The sequence below is a fragment of the Helicoverpa zea genome, unplaced genomic scaffold, assembly GCF_022581195.2.
Source record: "Helicoverpa zea isolate HzStark_Cry1AcR unplaced genomic scaffold, ilHelZeax1.1 pri_000016Farrow_1_scaff_4_deb, whole genome shotgun sequence".
In the NCBI taxonomy this organism is placed as follows: Eukaryota; Metazoa; Arthropoda; class Insecta; order Lepidoptera; family Noctuidae; genus Helicoverpa; species Helicoverpa zea.
Genome location: NW_025899711.1, coordinates 340,504 through 360,584, shown reverse-complemented (window position 1 = coordinate 360,584; position 20,081 = coordinate 340,504). Strand labels below are relative to the sequence as shown.

Sequence of the window (20,081 nt, the reverse complement as noted above, 5' to 3'; positions counted from 1 at the left end):
TGGGAATCCAAGAAGCAATACACTGTTGATCTTTCAACCTGTGAAGCTGAGTATATGGCCATAGCAGGAGCCTGTAAGGACGCTATTTACTTGGGAGCTTTACAATTTGAAATAACAATAATTACCATTAACAATTATTTCTCTATAGTTAAATAATGTCAAGTAGTAATTCTCAGAACTTCCTGATGGTATGTGTGTAATTTGCTGACTGAAATATTCAATTATGTAAATAACATATTTATTATTTTGTTATTAGTACTCCTTGGGCCTTAAAAGTGCTAGGATTTTTCGTGGTACTAATATACTATACACAATACTTATCCGCCTTTCTGAGGTAGGTGGGGCGGTCACGGGATTTGTGTCTATCAGGTTTTCAAACGGGTTTTGTAACAAGCTATAATAAATTCTGACTATATGTCACGGTCAATAGGACATAATAGGTAGTTAAAATGAACTCTAAACTTTTTAAGCCTTTAAAATCATGCTTTTAAAATCTGTGTCCCATACAGTATTTCTCAACTGAAGTGATAATGCAGGTCCTGCCTACCTTTTCCAATTAAATACCCGGCAAGTGCTAGTAGGACTCGGGCACGAAGAATTCCGTATAATTATTTATAAAATAAGCGCGAAAATCACGTTTGTTGTATGGGACCCCCCAAATTATTTATTGTATTCTAGTTTTCAGTATTTGTTGTTATAGCGGCAACAGAAATAAATAATCTGTGAAAATTTCAACTCTCTAGCTACTATCACGGTTGATGATGCTTGACGAAATCCCTGGTGAGTATTTAATTAGCAGACTTATTGCAATTCAGAAATTACCACAAAACCAAAATGCATGTGAAGACGCATTAAGATTAAGTTAAGTTTATGTCAATTAAGGATAGCTTGTTTTCAAAAGTCAACACAATTAGGATAAGGAAGATTATAGTGCAATAAGAATTACGTAATTTTAATAATGCCAACAAAATAACTTTAGCTAGATTTATCATAGAAATACGAAAAATAAAAACCATATTGTGCGTCACGTCTGCCAAACCAGTTGGATTAGATGTTTTGTCTATTAATGTTTGTCTGTATTCACAATCCGGTATTGTAAGGAATACTATATTGTAGTATTATGTGTATGCTATAAAATACCTGATTCAACAGGAAAAATCTAAGTACCTAATATGGTAAGTTATTCCGTAATAATCTACGCAACTATAGGCGGATTATTCAAAACTTTTTTTTGGGAGCCAACCATTTTAAACACTTTTCTCTCCACGAAGCATACACAGTAGTTAAACAATCGGTGTACCTACATCATTTATGACTCATGGAACAGTGAAGGCGTTAAGAATTGAACATAAAGTTATGTGAACTTTAGAATTAAATCTCTAAATGATTCAAGTAGGTAGGTACTTAATTGATTTGTGAACTATACTATAAGGTATTTATTAAATATGTCGACTGACACTGCCGAACTTGAGGTAGCGGGTTCGATTCCCGGTTTGTTCGACATTTGTGTGATGAGCATGCTTGTTGGCCGTGGTCTGGGTGTTACAATATGTATTTATAACTATGTATGTATGTAGCTATATGTAGTTTATCAGTTGTGTTAGCACCCATAACACAAGTTAATTAATAACTTACCATGGGGCTAACCGACCGTATGTGTAAAGGTGTCCCGACATTATATATTATTGATGAAATGCTTTTATGTAACTTGCAACCTTATTTTTTAATACAAGATAACAAATATGAAAAAAAGTCTGATATTTTATTATAATCACGGAGAATGGAAAGATAGCGAAGATGCCATAAAAAGGTAGGCAGGTGCCTTCTTGTCGGTCAAGTAACGTACGGTAGGCGTGATCAGTTACTAGAATGGGCGGAGTTAGTAACGTTCCTCATCCCCGAACACCCGCAACGAAGTAACTATTAAGGTAATCTGTGATGATACTTTCTTAGGAGACTTTAATGACCCTTAGACTTCATATGGATATCTGACCGAAAATCTTCCTTTTATCCGCTGAAATGACCTAATTGTCTTATATATTAATGTTAAGACTTGAGAAGTTAGAGGAATCAGATAATGGTAAAGTCTGGTTTGGCTTACTATAGTAATCGTATTCGTAATAAGGATCAACTAAGAGCCTTTTCCTACCATCCTAACTCAAGTCGATGGAACTGTTTCAAAGCACGACAAAAGGTTTGGGTGTGTACTCAAAATAATAATATTTTAGTATGTTAAAGAATTTAAGCGATGACTTCAATTTGCCTAGCAGGTTTTTAGTATATAATAACATTATAGTCTCCATAGAAATATCGTCTATAACGGTCGTGTGAAACATAAATCTTGATACAAGTTTGTGAAAATGTGGATTCGTGATGTGACCTTATTAATGATTGTGATTACTAGCTATTTCTCTCCGTGTTACTGCGATATTCCTATTTTACAAATGTTTCGGATTGACAAAGCCAGTTTGGAAAATGATGGTGTAGCAAAACCTTATTATTGGCATGATCACGAAGATGTTGACGAATTCTCGGAGTTCAATTATGTTGAATACGATGACGATGATAATAATACAACAGAAATCCAAAATGAAGAACTATACATTAAAAAAGATAGTGAAAATAATATTAACTTAAAGACTGATACAGAAATCTACCAGCACACCGAAAACCATTATCATTTACACGGTAAGTTCACACGAGACAAAGTTTTACCTATTAACACAATATGTATTATTGTTTTTCTTGTTACCATGAGCAAGCTCAGGCTAGTTTTACCTTTTTGGACATGACGAGATACATATATATAGTCAAGATTAGAAGCTAAATCCATATGAAAATTCGTTTAGGTCAGTTCAGCGTTCCTTCTCCGTGTGAGAGGAGGCCGCAGCCCAGCAGTGGGACGGTAAAAAGGCTGTAACAGTAACAGTAACAGTTCAGCGTTAGAAAGGTGTATCAAACAAATAAACAAACTCAGATTTGCTATATTAATTGTGTTATGTTTAATACCAGCTGTTTTCCCGCGGTTTCACCCGCGTCCCGTGTCAACTACTACCCGTGTCTGGTCAAAAGAGACCCTATGTTACGCTTCAATTGTTTAACTAACCAACAGTGAAAAAAGTTTTCAAATCGCTTCAGTAGTTTCAGAACCTTTAGGGTACTCATAGACAAAAAAATGCCTTCTCATTATATCAGTGAATATTTCGTTCATCACAACTAGCTTTTTATCAGTATTTATAAATTATTCGGGTTGTCTCTCTTCAGACATAGGTCTCCTCCAAATCTTTAATCTCAGCCTAATTCTTGCCACTCCCATCCAATTTGGATCCAAATTCAAGATGATAGATTATAATTTGGAAAATAGCAAATGATAGATATTATTTACAGAAAATAAGAGAAGTTTATGTCCAAAGAACAAGACATGTGCAAGAAAATGCTGTCCTCTCGGATGGGGTTTCAACGTAACTGCACACAAATGCAGCCCATTGCTTAATGAATTTAACCCTACATTGTGGAACAGGTATAAAATGATGAAAGGGACAAAAGCACTAGATGAGCTGCATTTTTTGTTCGGTTATGTGACCTGTAGGACGTATGATGCAATTAAACCGACAACAAGCATACGATTGCAATCGGTGAGTAAAGCTACGAAAAAATTGTTTGGACCATAGTAGGAAACTTCGAGAACGATGACATTGCAAACAGCCCATAACTTTTCGACCAGTTGGCAGGATTCTTTAATCACGTAAGGAAACATTTTGTTTAAACTAAACAAATAAAAAATCTGAGCAATAAATCAATAATCATAAACAACTAAATAGTATTTTAGGCAGTGGAAAGCTTTTTGAATAACGTAAAAAAAGTATTGGATCATGCACTGTCAATTGTCGCTATCTTTCCCTTATCCTCAAAATATTCAGAAAATATCTGACCCTAATAGTACATCGTTATGATGAAATCACCTGATAAGTTTTTTTTTCTAACTATGACATTCAGCTCAGGTGGTTAGACTGGAAAGGCATTAAGCTGATCTCATAGGTTTCTAGTTTAACCAGATGCAGATGATAACAGTACCTATAGATAACGAATCTCAGTTATCATGTGACTGTCAGATTTTTTTGTTAAAAATGCTCAGAGATAATTAATTTCGTGCAGTCGTGGTGGCCTAGTGGGTAAAGAACCAACTCTCGGGTATGAGGGTGTGGGTTCGATTCCAGGTCTGGCAAGTACCAATGCAACTTTTCTAAGTTTGTTTGTACTTTATAAGTAATCTTAGACACCAATGGCTGATAAAAAGGACAAGGAAAACATCTTGAAGAAACCTGGACTATAAAGTCTGAAATCACCAACCCGCATTGAGCAAGCGTGGTGATTAATGCTCAATCCTTCTCCTTGTGAGAGGAAGCCTGTGTCCAGCAGTGGGACGATGAAAAGGCTGCAATAGTAACAGTAACAGGAATTATGTAATTTATATCAAGTCAAGAAAATTACACTCTATGTTAAGATAGACCCAATCAACATCACACTCCGAGCCTTTTCCCAACTATGTTAGGGTCGGTTTCCAGTCTATCCGGATGCAGCGGAGTACCAGTGCTATATAAGGAGCGGCTGCCTATCTATCCTCCTCAACCCAGTTACCCGGGCAACAAAATAGATACCCATTCGTTAGACTGGCTGTCAGACTTACTACCCGTGACGACTGCAATGATGTTCAATGATAGCAGGGACGTACAGTTTAACGTACCATTTTAAGTCAAGTCTTCGGCATAATATTTTAATAAGTAATAATAAGTAATTTTTCAGGATGGTACCTTAATGGTGGAAAGGACTTCAGCTATGGGACCCGAGCTGGTCTTCAAAGTAAACCAGTATTGTTTGGACTTGTTCATTACAGAAGAGAATGACATTGAGTTGAATGCATTTATATGTTATATTCATAAAGAACAAAGAAGGCATTTTATCGTGTTTGAACTATGTGCGTGTATCCATTTCTTTATCATTTTGAAATTTCGAAACAATTGAAGAGTTTACTCCCTTTATTGTTTATAAATAACTTAATAGTACCCACACACTAACTTTTGGTCGGCCATTAGATCAGATATATAAACTCTTTTGCAAAAAAAGCGGGCACCTATGCGAAATCTTGGTTTTATGGGCTTAAGGTATGTTTCAAATGGTTTTAATGATTGGGATATGTTGCTAGCATCAAAAGGGGTAGTCAAGCATGCGTAAGAGTGTATTCTAAATTTGAATTTCGGAGAATTGCTAAGAAAGTGGTAAAACCTTGTTTTAGACCAAGATAGGAGACGAGTTGTGATGGGTACTCCCAACTTAAAATTGGTTAAAATAATAACATAATTTCTCTCATAATTTACAGAAATATTCAAGACATTAAAATTGAAAAAAAAAATGAATGATAATAATTTACAGAACTATTATTATAGTCTCTAAGTTGGAGAAAAAAAACCGTATTGATAAATATTACCTTCTAATTTCCACAACTTTTTCAGGTTTGGCGATCAGTTGTATCTTGATCGTATTAAATTTGATCGTATATGCATTGTTACCGGTGCTTCGACCTCGTCACAGGTTGCTGATCATGGCGTACCTCATCAGTTTTCTAATCAGCTTCTCTGTCAAATTCATCGAAGTATTCCTTATTTTGTGGAAAGTATCATATCGGCATATGTGCCTCTACTTCAGTAAGTATTCTTACAACATTAAAATATTTGCAACAATTGAAACTAGAGGTGAATTATGTCCCTTTGTATGACCAAATGCGAGGTCGCTACAATGACTATTTTTCGAAATAAGTAACTTTAGCAGGTCAACCACCAACCAGCATTGAGCAAGCGTGATGATTATCGCTCAACCCTTCTCTATGTGAGAGGACGCCTGTGCCCAACAGTGGGAGGATTAAAATGTTAATGATGATGTAGGTCAACTTCTTACGTCTTTTCTTTACAATTTCAGTTTTAGTACTCAATAACTGGTTGTTTCTTTACATTGACTTTTCAGCATTCACCTTCTACTTCTTCTTCATATCAGGTTTCTTCTGGAGAAACATAATGTGTTACGACATGTGGTGGACTATCAGGTTAGTCATACTTGTTAGAAAGAAATTGTCGGCGACCGGCACCAAATGACAGATGATCTATGACTTGCAGTTTATTCAATCTTCTAAATCCATTATGTGAGGACATACTTTTAATACCTATATTTGCATACCTACACTAACACATAGTCACGTATTCTTCTGTGGACTGCAGACAATGTGACGGATAATTTGTTTTATAATTTCTTTTTTTTATAAACGTTATTCTATCAAAATCGTTCACTGCAATATTGTTATTGGAAGGGTGACCATATGTTCTTTCTACTATTTCCGCAGAAGCAAAAGACCGATGTCAGGACAATGTTCAGAATCTCGTATACGAATATTCCTCTACTTCGTGTACGGATTCGGCGCACCAGGAGCGGTGACTGGCATTGTCGCCCTACTTGAGTTCTCTGATTACAAGAACGATCATCCATTCATGCCTAATATACAAAATGAGGGATGCAACGCTTTATATGGTATGCTTTGTACATTTTTTTTATCGTAGCTTAGTTTTTATTTTATGCGTACAATGTACAGCAAATATATAGAAGGCGTAGCCAGACAATTAATATTTAGATCTTTTACCGCTACTAACTGTAAAAAACTCATATTTTTATATTAACTTCAGGTTCACAAAAAAAATATTGTATGTATTTAATTTATATTTAATCCCCTATCCCCAATCAATTTATATTTAATCCGATTAATTGTTATTTAATCCCCAGGTTACAGCAAAGCAATTTACCAGTATGGACCTGTATGTTTATTATTCCTTATAAACTTGATATTTTTTGGACTAACCGTTTTGAAAATCAAGACGATTAAAAAAGAGACTAAAGTAGTACTCAAAACTCAAGATAGTAAAACTCACATTACAAAAACTGACAAGCAATGGTAGGTGTAACATTATATTATTTACACCGCGACTACTTTTTTTTACTCTCACCACTAACTATTATTAGGATCAACAGACGCGCATCTTGATTTAAATCATAAAAAATATTATATTAAGCGCCTAATAATTAGGCGATATTAATAGTCAGTGAAGTTTGATTGCTCGCCATCATTTCTTCAGGCTTTTTGTCTTCTCCCGTGTGTCTCCATCTGACGTCACCTTACTTGTACCTATGCAATCTTTACAGCGTTATATCATCTCTCACACTCTTCTAGAAGTATTTCCCTTTAATAATTTCTTTAATTGTACATTTCTTTCAGGATGAATCTCTCTGTGAAAATATTCGTTGTTATGTTAATAGCTGAGGTGAACTGCACTTTCGATTTCATTTCAAGATTATTCCCTGATCACCCAATATTTTGCCACCTTGCTGACTTAAACGTTCTGACTGTACCTTTTATAGTGTACTTGAATTTCAAGTGCCAGGGGCAATCGTGGAAGAATATAAAAACAAGGTTTGGAATTTTGTATCACTATTTAAAAACGTAAGTTATTGTGTTAAAATTAACAATAAGTAACTCTGTAGGTTCAATTCACGACCGAATTCATATTTCAAAATAATCTCTTAATATTTGTTGCCTGAAATTACATTGCCGTGTCGCTTAGTGGGTACCAAATCCTAGAGTTATCAATAAGTAAGCGGTAATTGAATATCTGTTTTACTTGCATCCCAAGGGAACGTTTTCGCGCATTAATTATAAAGCTCCAGTCGATAGTAGCCTCTAGAGAACCATCTGTCTTCATTCCAAAGATCTAAATCATCACCGAAATTCTTTAAGTACTTATCTAGCTGTTTTCGCGCGGTTTCAGCCCCGTACCTTGGGAACTACTGTCCGTAAAATGCGTATGTTATTCGGCAAGAATGTAGCTCTCCAAAAGTGAAATAAGCTTTTAAATCAGTTCAGTAGTTCCGAGAATTCCGAATCCGAAAGTTTCCCTTTGTTTTATTAGCATAGAAGTATAGATTTGCATCCCATTCTACAACTGCCTTTTAAGTATATGTCGTGTCATATTTAAATATATTTTTAAGACTTTTTTGTTCTTTTATACAGATACAGACTGAAGAGTTCAGAAACAGAGAAAACGATGATGTCATCAGTTCGCACTATGAGCACAGTAACACACAGTCAAGAAGGCTTTGGAAGTCAGGCCAGCGGCTCACGCTATCCCAGAAGTATTTCGGTTATATCAGCTTAAACGGCAAAAAAATATAATTGAATCACATGAAGTTCGTGAATGTCTGTCGAAATCAGACACTAGAAGGTGTACAGCTAGTCTTTTTTCCAGATTTGTGGACTTTAAAACTGACGTTGTATGTGTAGGTAAAATAGTAGATAGAGTCTGGTTTATTTCTGCAGTCGACAGTTGCTGTCAGTTAGTGTATTTATAAGCAACGGTATTTTCAGAACGATTTATATTTATTTATTTTCATCAACAAATGCCACCACTGTGTAAAAAAATAATATGAAAATGTTGTGGTGCATGCTGTGTTCACTAAATATGAGATGAACACAGCATTAAAAAAAAAATACAACTTTTTTTTTACTTTATCACTTCTCACACTTAAAGTGTTGTTTGAATTGGTTACTAGGTATACCTGAAACTATTCAGAATATTAAAAAATATATATTTATATGTATATTTGGTATACCTGGATATTTTTAGTATAAACTTAGTAGGTATACATAAATTAATAAAATAAGATATTCACTAGGTATTATATTGGTGCGATTCAAAAAGATGACTCCACTTAATAATAATTATTATGTTTACGTCATGTCTATGTAAAAAGTTTTTAAGTTATTTAAATTAATACCTACTTTTTAGACATAAGGTAGAAGAAGCTTGTAAAAATTGTTTATGTCATAATACATAGCTATAGTAGGTACTCCAACATTGGAATTTTATATTTGTTTAATTCCGAATGCGTAAGTAATTAAAATGTAAAAAAATAAAGTTATTTTATTATTTTATGTTTGTTTACCTTTTACCGTCAGTGCTTTTTACTTGTCCAGAGTACTTACAGTACATCAACCTATCAGAATCTGACCAATTTCTTCAATAGATTTTCAATTTTATCACAATAGTGGAATTCCAATGTGATTGGGTAAAGACAGGTTCGGTTAGGTTGACCTGCTGGCGACGACTGTACAATAAAATATATTTACTGACAACCCTAAAACTTGGACAACTGCATGAAAATCCGTACCTCCAGTAGTTTAGAGTTTATTGCGGACAGGCGGATACACGCGAAAGCAGGTTTGTTTTATAATAATTAGTTAAAGTTCCTAGTAGTGAATAAAGTAATCGAAAAAATATATGATAATCATCGCCTAAAACAACTATCTACCTAGTAATCGTCGACTAATCACCACAAACCAAGTACCTACTGCACTGCGGCCAGAAAGAAGGTCCACTGCATTGAGTTTTTAAAGCTGGAGTCAAATACCAGTTCCCTTATTACATACTCACAGAAATGATGTGCTGTATTTATATCTGTGAATGAAAACTAGATGATAAAATTCTCATTAAAATCATATAATTTTTAGGTAATAATGGACTGGTTTGAAACACGTTGTTCATCTCACCAAAAATCTGATTCTAAAAGCCGTTTTACGCTAGCTTATTCGGTCGCACGTACGCTCAGTTTACAGAAGTCATCGCTTGAACCAGTAATTATTAACTGTCTGCTATCGAGCTTATATGCTCTACTTACAACGCCCGTGAAAACCGAACATATACGCGCTACATGTTTCGAGCGCAAATATTATTTTTATATTGGCTAAAGGCGTCATCTTTTGTACCGGTAGGAGATAGATGTCAATTTATAACCGCCCATACGAATCTGGCATTAGTTATCACTCATAAAGTCCCCTGGTTCGAAAGCACTGTGAACAGAAAAACCGAGCGGCAAATTCGATAGTGTGAAGGCACACTGAGGTGCGCTTATGATCACGGAAATACCACTATCAGATATTCAATAGTTTCACGAAGACTGCCGAATGATGCGGTCGTTAATACCTGGTCAAAGTTCAATACAATGATCAATTTTATATCTCTGTTTACTATTTTAGTGATTATTTTGGAAAGTGTATCAAATACAAAACTTTGTAATAGAGAAGAAAGTGTCGAACTGAAGAACCAAAAATACTACGATTTAAAGTTTGAGGATAATGAAACTATATCAGATATTCACCATGGCCGGGAAACGAAGAGAGGGTGCCTGTATCTCAAGGGTCCTTGGACCAGGAAATGTTGTCCAATGGGACAAGCCTACCACATGACTGCACGAACATGCGTAAGATACCGCAGGAAATTATATCCGATGGTTTCTGCACTGAACAATACATTTTTAGAAAGATTTAATATAACCAAGGAGTTCAATTTTAAATATGAGAAGATCGTCTGCGAGAAGAATCACGGCGAGAAAAGACTGCCAGTGTATCCTGCAGCTAGGAGTTTTTATCTACTAAAAGTTAGTTATTTTTTTATATTAGTCGGTTTATAATTGTCATCCGCAAAATTGCCATTAAAATAATAGTATTGCGTAAACAGGTTGCGCAAACCTGCAAACCGGATTAAAAATATTTTCAGTTTTACTGACTTTCCTTTAATAATTAGGTCATCTAAATAAAATCTTTTATCTTCATAATGGCTGATTTAAGGTGAAACCTGGGAAACCTGAAGTATAAAGTCTGGAATCACCAACCAGCATTGATCGATTCAGCATTCATCGAGATTAACGCTGAATCCTTCTCCATGTGAAAGGAGGCCTGTATCCAGCAGTGGGACGATAAAAAGGCTGTTGATGATTCTTAATCTATCACTTATCGTTTTGCGGAATGAACAACGATCAACAAACGAGTTATTGTCTCCATATTTTTGTTTCGATTGACGTAATCAAAGAATTTTGATATTGAGTGTTCTTATTAATAGAATTCAAATGACTGCGGATTTTAGATTATTAATTTCGTCAGTAAATAAGGTCACCAGCATACGAAAGCCTAATTTTATAAACCATGATTATGTTCCAATACTTACTTATATGTGATTTTTTTGCAGAATGGCAATTTGGTTGTGAAAATACCGGAGCATAACCCGCCTTATCTCATCTATACGCCGGATAAATACTGTTTCGATACATTTGTCTCCAAAACACAAATATTTCACCGGAATGCCCTAATATGTTACCAAAGCAAATTCAAATACTCTAACATAGAACTGAGCAGCAGCTGTAAGTACCTTACTTTGGCATTAGTCCATGGAGAACAAAATGACTAGCGGATATGCATAGAGCAAAACCAAACCATTTTATTTCTCGAAATATCATCCCACCTTCTTCAGAAAATGACACTGTATGACACAGACCTAATCAACAACTAACAAATAAAATTGTTTCCAGGTAGGCTAGTATCATGTTTGTACATAATGCTGACAGTGGTCCTATACGCGTGTCTGCCGGAACTCAGAAACCTCCCTGGCTTAACACTCATGACGTTCCTGTTTTGTTTCTGCATTGGCTTTCTGTCCTTATCGATTAAACAGATACTTATAATGGAGAAGTTGATTACACGAGAATTTTGTATTGGTCTCAGTAAGTATTTTAAATTATAGAATAACAACAATTAATTAAATCCATTTAAAAAATTGCCTCGTTGTTCTAATTGTCGCATAGTACTATTGAAGTATACAAGTCCTCTTACTGTACGGATAGGGCTGACATCTCGAATTTCGTCAAACCCGAACAAACATTAAAAAAACCCGGACTTTTGGCGTAAATCGCATTTTTTCCCCGAACGAGTACGTTTTTTTTTAAACAAAATAATACCTAATTTGTAATCCATTTACTTTTAACATATACTTAAATTCAATGAGGTGCTTCCTTACATGAAAAGTGTCCGGGTTTTCCCCGGACACTTCTTGAAACCCCGCCCGGACGGCCCCCGGACGGCCTCCAAACGAGGACAAATCCGGGGAAACCCGGACGGATGGCAACCCTATGTACGGACAGCCTTGAGGATACCGTGGACTACACAATCCAGGTGTGCCCTGTGTAGCAAGGGCACCGCCTCCGTGTCCTGGTCGAGGCAATTGGCAGCGACCTCTCGCGTCCGGCCCTGATTCAAACCATGGTCCGGGGTGAGAGGGAATGGGATGCCGTCGCCTCCTTCTGCGAAGTAGTCATGCTCGAGAAGGAGACGGCGGAATGACTGAGAGTTTGCACCTCTCATCCCAGCCGTTGCGATGGCCCAGCAAGACACCAGAGATAGAGAGGTGACTCCTGGCCACGTTAGGGGTGGGTTTGTGGTCGTTGAGTTTCGGCGGCGAGCGTTATTCCACGCGCTCTTCAAAGAGATGTCAGTAAGCCCCAGCGGGGCTCAGCAGGGCCAAGGCCCGCCGGGGCTGCGGGATTGTTCGAAAGAGTTACCGCGGCCCTGGTACATAAGAGGCCTACAGAAGGAACTGCCTGGCTATTGAAGGAACATGACGGGTTTAGTTAATGAAAGTCAGCCACTCCCTCGCCACTGATAGCTCATAGCGGAAGGAGTCATTTGATGATTTTCCATCGGGAAAAAAGATTCGATTTGTAGGTGGAAACTTCCACAAAGCAGTCTGGATTCTAGAGGTAGGCATTAGTGTTTGATACACCCGAGCCGGTCCTGCACATCGAAAAAAATTTATTCATTTAATTATTAAATGCAACATTGATTTGTGTAAATTATGTTACAGCGGTCATCACATACTTCTTTCAGCTATCGTCAAAGTTCTGGTTGAACATAATGTGCTACGATATTTGGTGGACTTTTAGGTAACGGCGCCTTGTTATTTATATTTTTAAGACAATTTAAAGGTATTTTATGAAATGCCATACCTTCACATATCTGTTTTTTTTTATAGTTTGAAACGCACTCGTCCATGGGCAAGAACACAGCACATGCAGTACCTGTTTTACTCTTTTTACGCGTTTGGCATACCAATTGCTATGACTTCGCTAACAGCAGGATTGGGCTACTTCCTTAACATTCGGCATAGACTGCTGCCAAAGATCCAGACACAACCCTGTTTTTTTAATAGTAAGAATGTATTAACGGAATCGAAAGTAAAATAATTTAAAACTTTTGCTACGATAGACATTTTTTTAAATTCAAAAACTCGTTTCAAATTACAGTTTATTTACTAAAACCAATTTGTGTACATTTGCTGTTAAAAATAAGGTACGTTTTGAATGCCAGCTGCCGAGTGCAACTGCAAAAGCACTGCCGCGGCTGCAATCGGCCGCAGCTATACTACTGGTTTGTATGTATGTATTTACATGAAATCTTTTTGCATCGCAGCAACAGTCGGCAGTTGCAGTCGGCAGCTAGACTTCAAAATACACCTGTAAACTCGTTCTAACTGTAATACAATACATATATGTGTTACCGGCCGAACCCGATTTTAGGACAAACCAGTTTTGCCTAGGCTCAACTAGTTCTTCCTATAGGCGTTAGGATTAACTAGTAGAGCCTAGTCCAAACTAATTTGTCCTAAGCCCGATAGGACGGACCAGTTTAGGCTAGGCAACACTAGTACTGGGATTCTATAAAACTCGATCAACAACTCGCATTTCACTTCGATTCGTAATGTCATTTCATACTTTAGGGGAGGTAGGGGAGGGATGGGCACTTTTTCACAATTTATTGCATAAAAAATCAGATTTTACAGATCATTATCAACTTTTATTGCCATTTCTTATATTCGGCTAGATATAATGAAAGAGCTTTCCTAAAAATTACAATCAGTTTCAACATTACGAGATATTTAAACGGTTTTATTTAGCTCACCCCGTTTGTTTTATTATTTATTCTTGGATCAAATTTAGTAATTCAAATTTCACCCTCTTCCTGTCAACCGATTGGTCTGAAATTTTGTATACACCTTTAATTAAATCCAATATGGCCGCCGGCACAAAATGGCACAGCCCCCTCAATATGGGTATCAAATGAAAGGGCTACACAAGTAGAATACTGTCAGCAACCCCAGCGGGGCGCAACAGGGCCAAGGCCTGCCTGCACGTCGATTCTATAAAATTCGAACAACAACTCGCATTTCACTTCGCTATTCACTCTCACTTCGCATTCGATTCAGAACGACCTTGATTTTGCATTCTGTAAACATCACCTAATCACTTGCGAAGTGAAGTGAGCTCGACATCGACCAATGCTGTGCTAGTGACTTCCCCACTCGACAAAATGTCAACCGAGATTAATCAGTTTTTAATTTTATCAGTTTTGACACAGAATTTTAGCTAAATATGATGTTTTAGTTATAATTTGTTATTGTAAGGAATTTGAGGCAGCTTTTAAGTATAAAATAAACAGAAATCTCTAAATTCGTGCTGTGAATATAATCTATGCTTACCCTACGAAAAAAAATACTGACAGCGCCAATACCATTATTAATCTGTGGACAATATTTTCTTCTCTTCTGTCATAGAGGAAAGTAATATATCGGGTATCTTCTGTCTTCATATTGTGTTTAAGCTTGTTTGTTTTCGCCTGTTTTCGCCGTAATTGTGATAAAATCATGAAGTAATTTTATATTTCTTGTTATAAAGTTAAAAATAATATTAATTAAAGAAGTGTTTATTTTATTAATCCAACAATAATTTCAGTCCAAATGACAGGTCGTCTCACAAAAACGACAACTCACAGAAATGACAGATAGTCTATGGATGAACACCGTTACCAGTCGGTAACGTAAACTACCCAATTAAAAAAAAACAAAACTATGATCAGAAATCAGAATAAAAGGACCCCCCTTTTATTCTGATTTGATCATGTCTCCCAACTGCCCATCTCTCCCCTACCTCCCCTATAGATAGACAGATTTTGACAAATCTGTCAAAATCTCGACTTTGATTTAGTTCAACTTGTCAACACGCTCGATAGTGAAGCGCTAGTGTAGTTTGACAATGTCAATCACGAAACTTTAAGGTAGAATTCCGTGGGTCGCGATTGTCGCAGCCGCGCGCGACAAAAGTCAACCTATGAAAATGTATGGCACCGCTGCCGAGGGCTGCGACAGTCGCGCGCGGACGACGAATTTCGTGAGCCGCTCGCGGCCGTACGCTTCTCAACATGGTCTAGCGCTTAATAACATCTATAGAATTTTAGTAAAACCAGAATTAAATTTTTGACAATGCCGCGAGCAGCTTACGAAATTCGTCGGCCGCGCGCGACTGTCACGGGCCTCGACAACGGTGCCATACATTTTCAAAGGTTGACTATTGTCGCGTCCACGGAATTCTACCTTTAGATCGAAGTCGAAGTGAGAGTGATGTCGAAGTGAGTTGTGATATTTTATAGAATCGACATGCTGATATAAGTACGCACACTCTAGGATAAACTGGTATAGCCTAGTCAAAACATATACATATCTAAAAGTGTAAATAAATAGATGAACTAAATAAACTACTCCGTGTTTAGAAAAATAATCATCTTTATTAAACTATAATGATTCGTCGTTATGGATAAATTGATAATACGAACAATCATACTACATATATGTAGCAAAGTAACAAATAATAGGTAAGTATTTTTTTAAATTAACTAAATACGTTATTAGGCGCGAGGCGCTCGGGGCGTGTACGTTATGCACGGCTAGCAACTAGACGCTAAATGCGTTTAAAACCACGCGACAAATGACGAACGGGGAGCGAGCGGCGTGGGACGTTCGGAGCATTCCCGCATGAACATGTTGTTTAGACTAGGCCATACCAGTTTATCCTAGAGTGTGCGTATTGATATCAGGATCAACTAGTTTTGCCTAGCCTAAACTGGTCCGTCCTATCGGGCTTAGGACAAATTAGTTTGGACTAGGCTATACTAGTTAATCCTAACGCCTATAGGAAGAACTAGTTGAGCCTAGGCAAAACTGGTTTGTCCTAAAATCGGGTTCGGCCGGTAACATATGCATACATATTGTAATAAAAGCGACCATATCTATTTCTTCAAAATTGTTAGTTAAAAAGCAGTTGTTCAACAAGATCAACAAATCCTAGATTTTTACAGATACATTTGCAGATATTGATTTAAGACAGGCCTTTGATAGCCTTACTTAAAAATGGAAACTGCAAAAAATCCCTTGCTTTTGTTACTGTGAATAGACATGTGGTAGTCCTATGGAGGTGGTGTAGTTATTCATTGGTATTAAATATTTTTTCAGGTGAATCCTTTTTACTATACTTATATGGACCCACACTGGTTCTCTTTGTGGCTGACTTAGTACTCTTAGTATTAACGAGTGTGAAGGTTGTGAAGATCAAGAGAGAGACCAAGGTGGTTGACGACAAAGAATCCCCCTTGAGTGATCAGGATACGGAGGACATACGAAGGTCAGCTTTTAAGTCTGTACTGTCTACTTGTTTATGTTTCCAGTTAATATTTTAACTTGATAAAATTAAGACTACGCAAACAATGCAGTCTTTTTAGTCGGCCGATAGTTTGCTTTTGCTCATAAATCAGCATGAAAGGCCTCTTTTACGGAGACGCGGGGCGTCTCGCGTCGCGTGTGGCGTGGCGTCTCGCGGCGCGTCGAACGTTTTTTCTGTTTACGGTGGGGCGGCGCGTGAAGCGGCACGCATCATCGCACGCGTAAACACAAACTTATAGCAATATACGACCATGTTCATAGAGAAGCGAGACGGGAAGCGTGGCGGTGCCCGCCGCGGCGCCCGCGGTGAGTCCTCTAGCGTGTGGCGAAGCACGCGGCGGTCATCGCGGCGGCGCACGCTCGCCTCGATCAAATCTAAATAAATAAGACTGACAGAAGATTCCGCCTCGGACATAGCTGCATCGAGAATTGCCGCTGCGTGCGCCGCCGCGATAAACGCCGCGTGGGACGCGTCGGTGCCATCCGCGGGCTCGGCCGCAAAAAACGCCCTAATTCAAACAAACGCGTTTAAAATCGCTTTTCCGTAAACGCACACATACAACACCATATATTTGAATTCAGTGCGGGCCGCGCCGCTCAACGCAACGCGCGACGCCCCGCGTCTCCGTAAATGAGGCCTAAAAGATTCAAATTGAAACGGTAGTTTCCGTAATTAACCCGTTCAAGTAAACCGACAAACGTACAGACAAACAATCTTTAGCTTTATAAAATCAAATCAAATAAGTTTATTTCCAGGCGCATTGGTCCATAGATAAATACCTTAAATACATACATATTTTTTTATACAAAATTGTTAGTATATAAAAAACGTAAATCTATGTTAGCAACACTTCCTGTGGTCCACTTGTCCGCGGAAACGACGACATGATATTATATTATGATTGATGGGATGCGTTTATGATATTTGTACTTTCAAATGTTTCAGATTCGTTCTTTACTTGAAGTTATTCGGCGTGAAGTGTATCTACTGGGCCCTGGACGTCTTCACAAATCTCTTCCCAGAAGGTGATTTCGTCTGGCAGTTCTTCGACGCATTTAACCTGGTCGTTGGTTTTGCTATCTTCATTTTAGTCGCGTGGAAAAAGCGTAATTGGAAATTAATCAAGAAAAGGTTCGTTTGGTTTTGTATTTATCTTAACAAACTTACGTAGGCAACCCAATACCCCTTTGTAAGACTGGTTGTCAGACTTACTAGCTTTTGATTACCCGTAACGACTACCGAAGATGTTCAATGACAGCTGAGACCTACAGTTTAACGTGATCTCCGATAGTATGTAATATACATATGTATTAATCCGTATTTATTATTTTTGTACAGGTACAAGCAGCTGAAGGGATATAGAATGTACAAAACCGACTCCTCTATCTCATGTTCCACTATATCCCGATTCGTTTCTCTGGACGAAGAACAAATGAACTCACAATGATCTAACTAACTATGAATAAATTATAATGTTTTTCTTTGTTAATTATTTTACCACACATTAGCTGTTTTGCAAGGTTTCCCATGTCGCTCGGGGGTAGTTTATTGCTGAATTGTTTACGCATTTAACATATGTATTTTTGTTATTATTTCCATTGCTCTTCAATAATTTCATACCCATACATAAAGGACATAACATACATATATGAGCCTACCTATACTTCAGCATCATCGATTTAAGATTTAAGCACCCAGCTCTTGTCGGTGTAGCTCCTTCCATTTACGCCTATCTAGCGCCAACTACTGAACTTCCTCATACGTCACAACATTCACCTTCTCTTTAATTTGCTTGATGTAGCTATACCTTAGACGACCCCTTCCCTTCGTCCTTCCCTTCCACGATGTTTTTGATAAAATCGTCGTGACGGACCTGTAAGGTGTCCCCATCATTTTTCCTCTCCTGTTCTTTATGTCATGCAATAGTTGTCTTTTGATTTTAATCTAAAAAGCTCGCGAGAAGCTTGAATAACTCGTGGCTAAGTCAAAACCGCGCGGATCGATCGATCATAAAGTTAAGCAGTGCTCGGCGCAGTCAGTCAGTGGATCGTTGACCATCTTGTCAAGACGAAAGAGACGCTAAATAGGTTTCTCACACGAGCCCTTCATGGGGTCGACTCGGCCCTGCTTATTATGTTCGTATTACGTAATTTTTAATTCTTATGTGAATTACATCATCAATAAATAACGGGTGCTAATTAAGCAGTCAGCCACAAACAAGTCAGCTTCTAAATTACTAAGTCAGCCACAATTAATAAAGCGTCGAGCATCTAAATAATACTATCTTAGACACGAGTTATCTTCCACTCTAAATACAACTCAGCATGATGGTTATTTTTTTTGCATGTAAAGGACAATGCCAGGGTCTGGGCTCAAAGTTTGCCCAGCAGTGGGAGTAGTTCCAGCTGGTTCCATAGTGCACTCTGAACATGAAATCCAAATATTTTTGAAATCGGTCCCAGAGGTCCCGAGAAAAACCGGTTCAAATGTTCTCCATAGATAGTCACTTAACAAAGCCTGAGCCATTTGCCCAGTAGTAAAAGTGGTCGAAATAGGTTCTTTACTGCACTGTTAACACGAAATCTAAATATTTTGGAAATCGGTCCCAGAGGTCCCGAGAAAAACCGGTTATAACGTTAAACTTGAACAGTCACTTTATAAAGCCCAAGCCATTTGCCCAGTAGTGGGAATGGTTAGAATAGGTTCTTTACTTCACTCTTAAGACGGAATCCAAATATTTTTGAAATCGGTCCCAGAGGTCCCGAGAAGAACCGGTTCAAATGTTCTCCATAGATAGTCACTTAACAAAGCCTGAGCCATTTGCCCAGTAGTGAAAGTGGTCGAAATAGGTTCTTTACTGCACTGTTAACACGAAATCCAAATATTTTGGAAATCGGTCCCAGAGGTCCCGAAAAAAACCGGTTATAATGTTAAACTTGAACAGTCACTTTATAAAGCCCAAGCCATTTGCCCAGTAGTGGGAATGGTTAGAATAGGTTCTTTACTTCACTCTTAAGACGGACTCCAAATATTTTTGAAATCGGTCCCAGAGGTCAGTAGAGGTAATAGTCGTGGTGGCCTAGTGGGCAAAGAACCAACCTCTCGAGTAAGAGGGCGCGGGTTCGATTCCAGGTCAGGCAAGTACCAATGCAACTTTTCTAAGTTTGTATGTACTTTCTAAGTATATCTTAGACACCAATGACTGTGTTTCGGATGGCACGTTAAACTGTAGGTCCCGGCAGTCATTGAACATCCTTGGCAGTCGTTATGGGTAGTCAGAAGCCAGTGAGTCTGACACCAGTCTAATCAAGGGGTATCGGGTTGCCCGGGTAACTGGGTTGAGGAGGTCAGATAGGCAGTCGCTTCTTGTAAAGCACTGGTACTCAGCTGAATCCGGTTAGACTGGAAGCCGACCCCAACATAGTTTGGGAAAAAGCTAGGAGGATGATGGTCCCAGAGGTCAAGAGAAAAACCGGTTCTCATGTTAGCCAGCCATTGTTAGCTAGCCATTTTAAGCAGCCACAAACCTAACAACCTTCTTTTCTTGAAATAACATTCAGATAGTTAGTGGTTTCACTGTTAACAGGATAAAATAACAGAAATAGACGTTT

The 20,081-nt window shown here is 37.8% G+C and overlaps 2 protein-coding genes across 2 annotated transcripts; both read left to right on the top strand.

The window, feature by feature from the left end:
• Positions 1-2,444: 2,444 nt before the first annotated feature.
• On the top strand, positions 2,445-8,252 carry LOC124645524 (G-protein coupled receptor Mth2-like). The gene is made up of 9 exons (XM_047185329.1): positions 2,445-2,688; positions 3,388-3,635; positions 4,804-4,975; positions 5,511-5,702; positions 6,019-6,097; positions 6,392-6,576; positions 6,826-6,994; positions 7,316-7,510; positions 8,108-8,252. The coding sequence occupies exons 1-9, from the start codon at positions 2,445-2,447 to the stop codon at positions 8,250-8,252; spliced, it is 1,629 nt and encodes a 542-aa protein (XP_047041285.1).
• Positions 8,253-10,095: 1,843 nt separating this feature from the next.
• LOC124645535 (probable G-protein coupled receptor Mth-like 3) lies at positions 10,096-17,917 on the top strand. Its single transcript, XM_047185345.1, has 8 exons — positions 10,096-10,530; positions 11,118-11,289; positions 11,458-11,649; positions 12,786-12,864; positions 12,954-13,129; positions 16,263-16,431; positions 17,416-17,601; positions 17,809-17,917. The coding sequence occupies exons 1-8, from the start codon at positions 10,096-10,098 to the stop codon at positions 17,915-17,917; spliced, it is 1,518 nt and encodes a 505-aa protein (XP_047041301.1).
• The last annotated feature ends 2,164 nt before the right edge of the window (positions 17,918-20,081 follow it).

Excerpts from the sequence above, each read along its gene's own strand:
- LOC124645535 (XM_047185345.1), top strand. The coding sequence starts at position 10,096 with ATGATCAATTTTATATCTCTGTTTACTATTTTAGTGATTATTTTGGAA. Across the intron at positions 10,531-11,117 it reads GGAGTTTTTATCTACTAAAA|AATGGCAATTTGGTTGTGAA; the intron begins GTTAGTTATTTT and ends ATTTTTTTGCAG. Across the intron at positions 11,290-11,457 it reads CATAGAACTGAGCAGCAGCT|GTAGGCTAGTATCATGTTTG; the intron begins GTAAGTACCTTA and ends AATTGTTTCCAG.
- LOC124645524 (XM_047185329.1), top strand. The coding sequence starts at position 2,445 with ATGTTTCGGATTGACAAAGCCAGTTTGGAAAATGATGGTGTAGCAAAA. Across the intron at positions 6,995-7,315 it reads ACAAAAACTGACAAGCAATG|GATGAATCTCTCTGTGAAAA; the intron begins GTAGGTGTAACA and ends CATTTCTTTCAG. Across the intron at positions 7,511-8,107 it reads TGGAAGAATATAAAAACAAG|ATACAGACTGAAGAGTTCAG; the intron begins GTTTGGAATTTT and ends TCTTTTATACAG.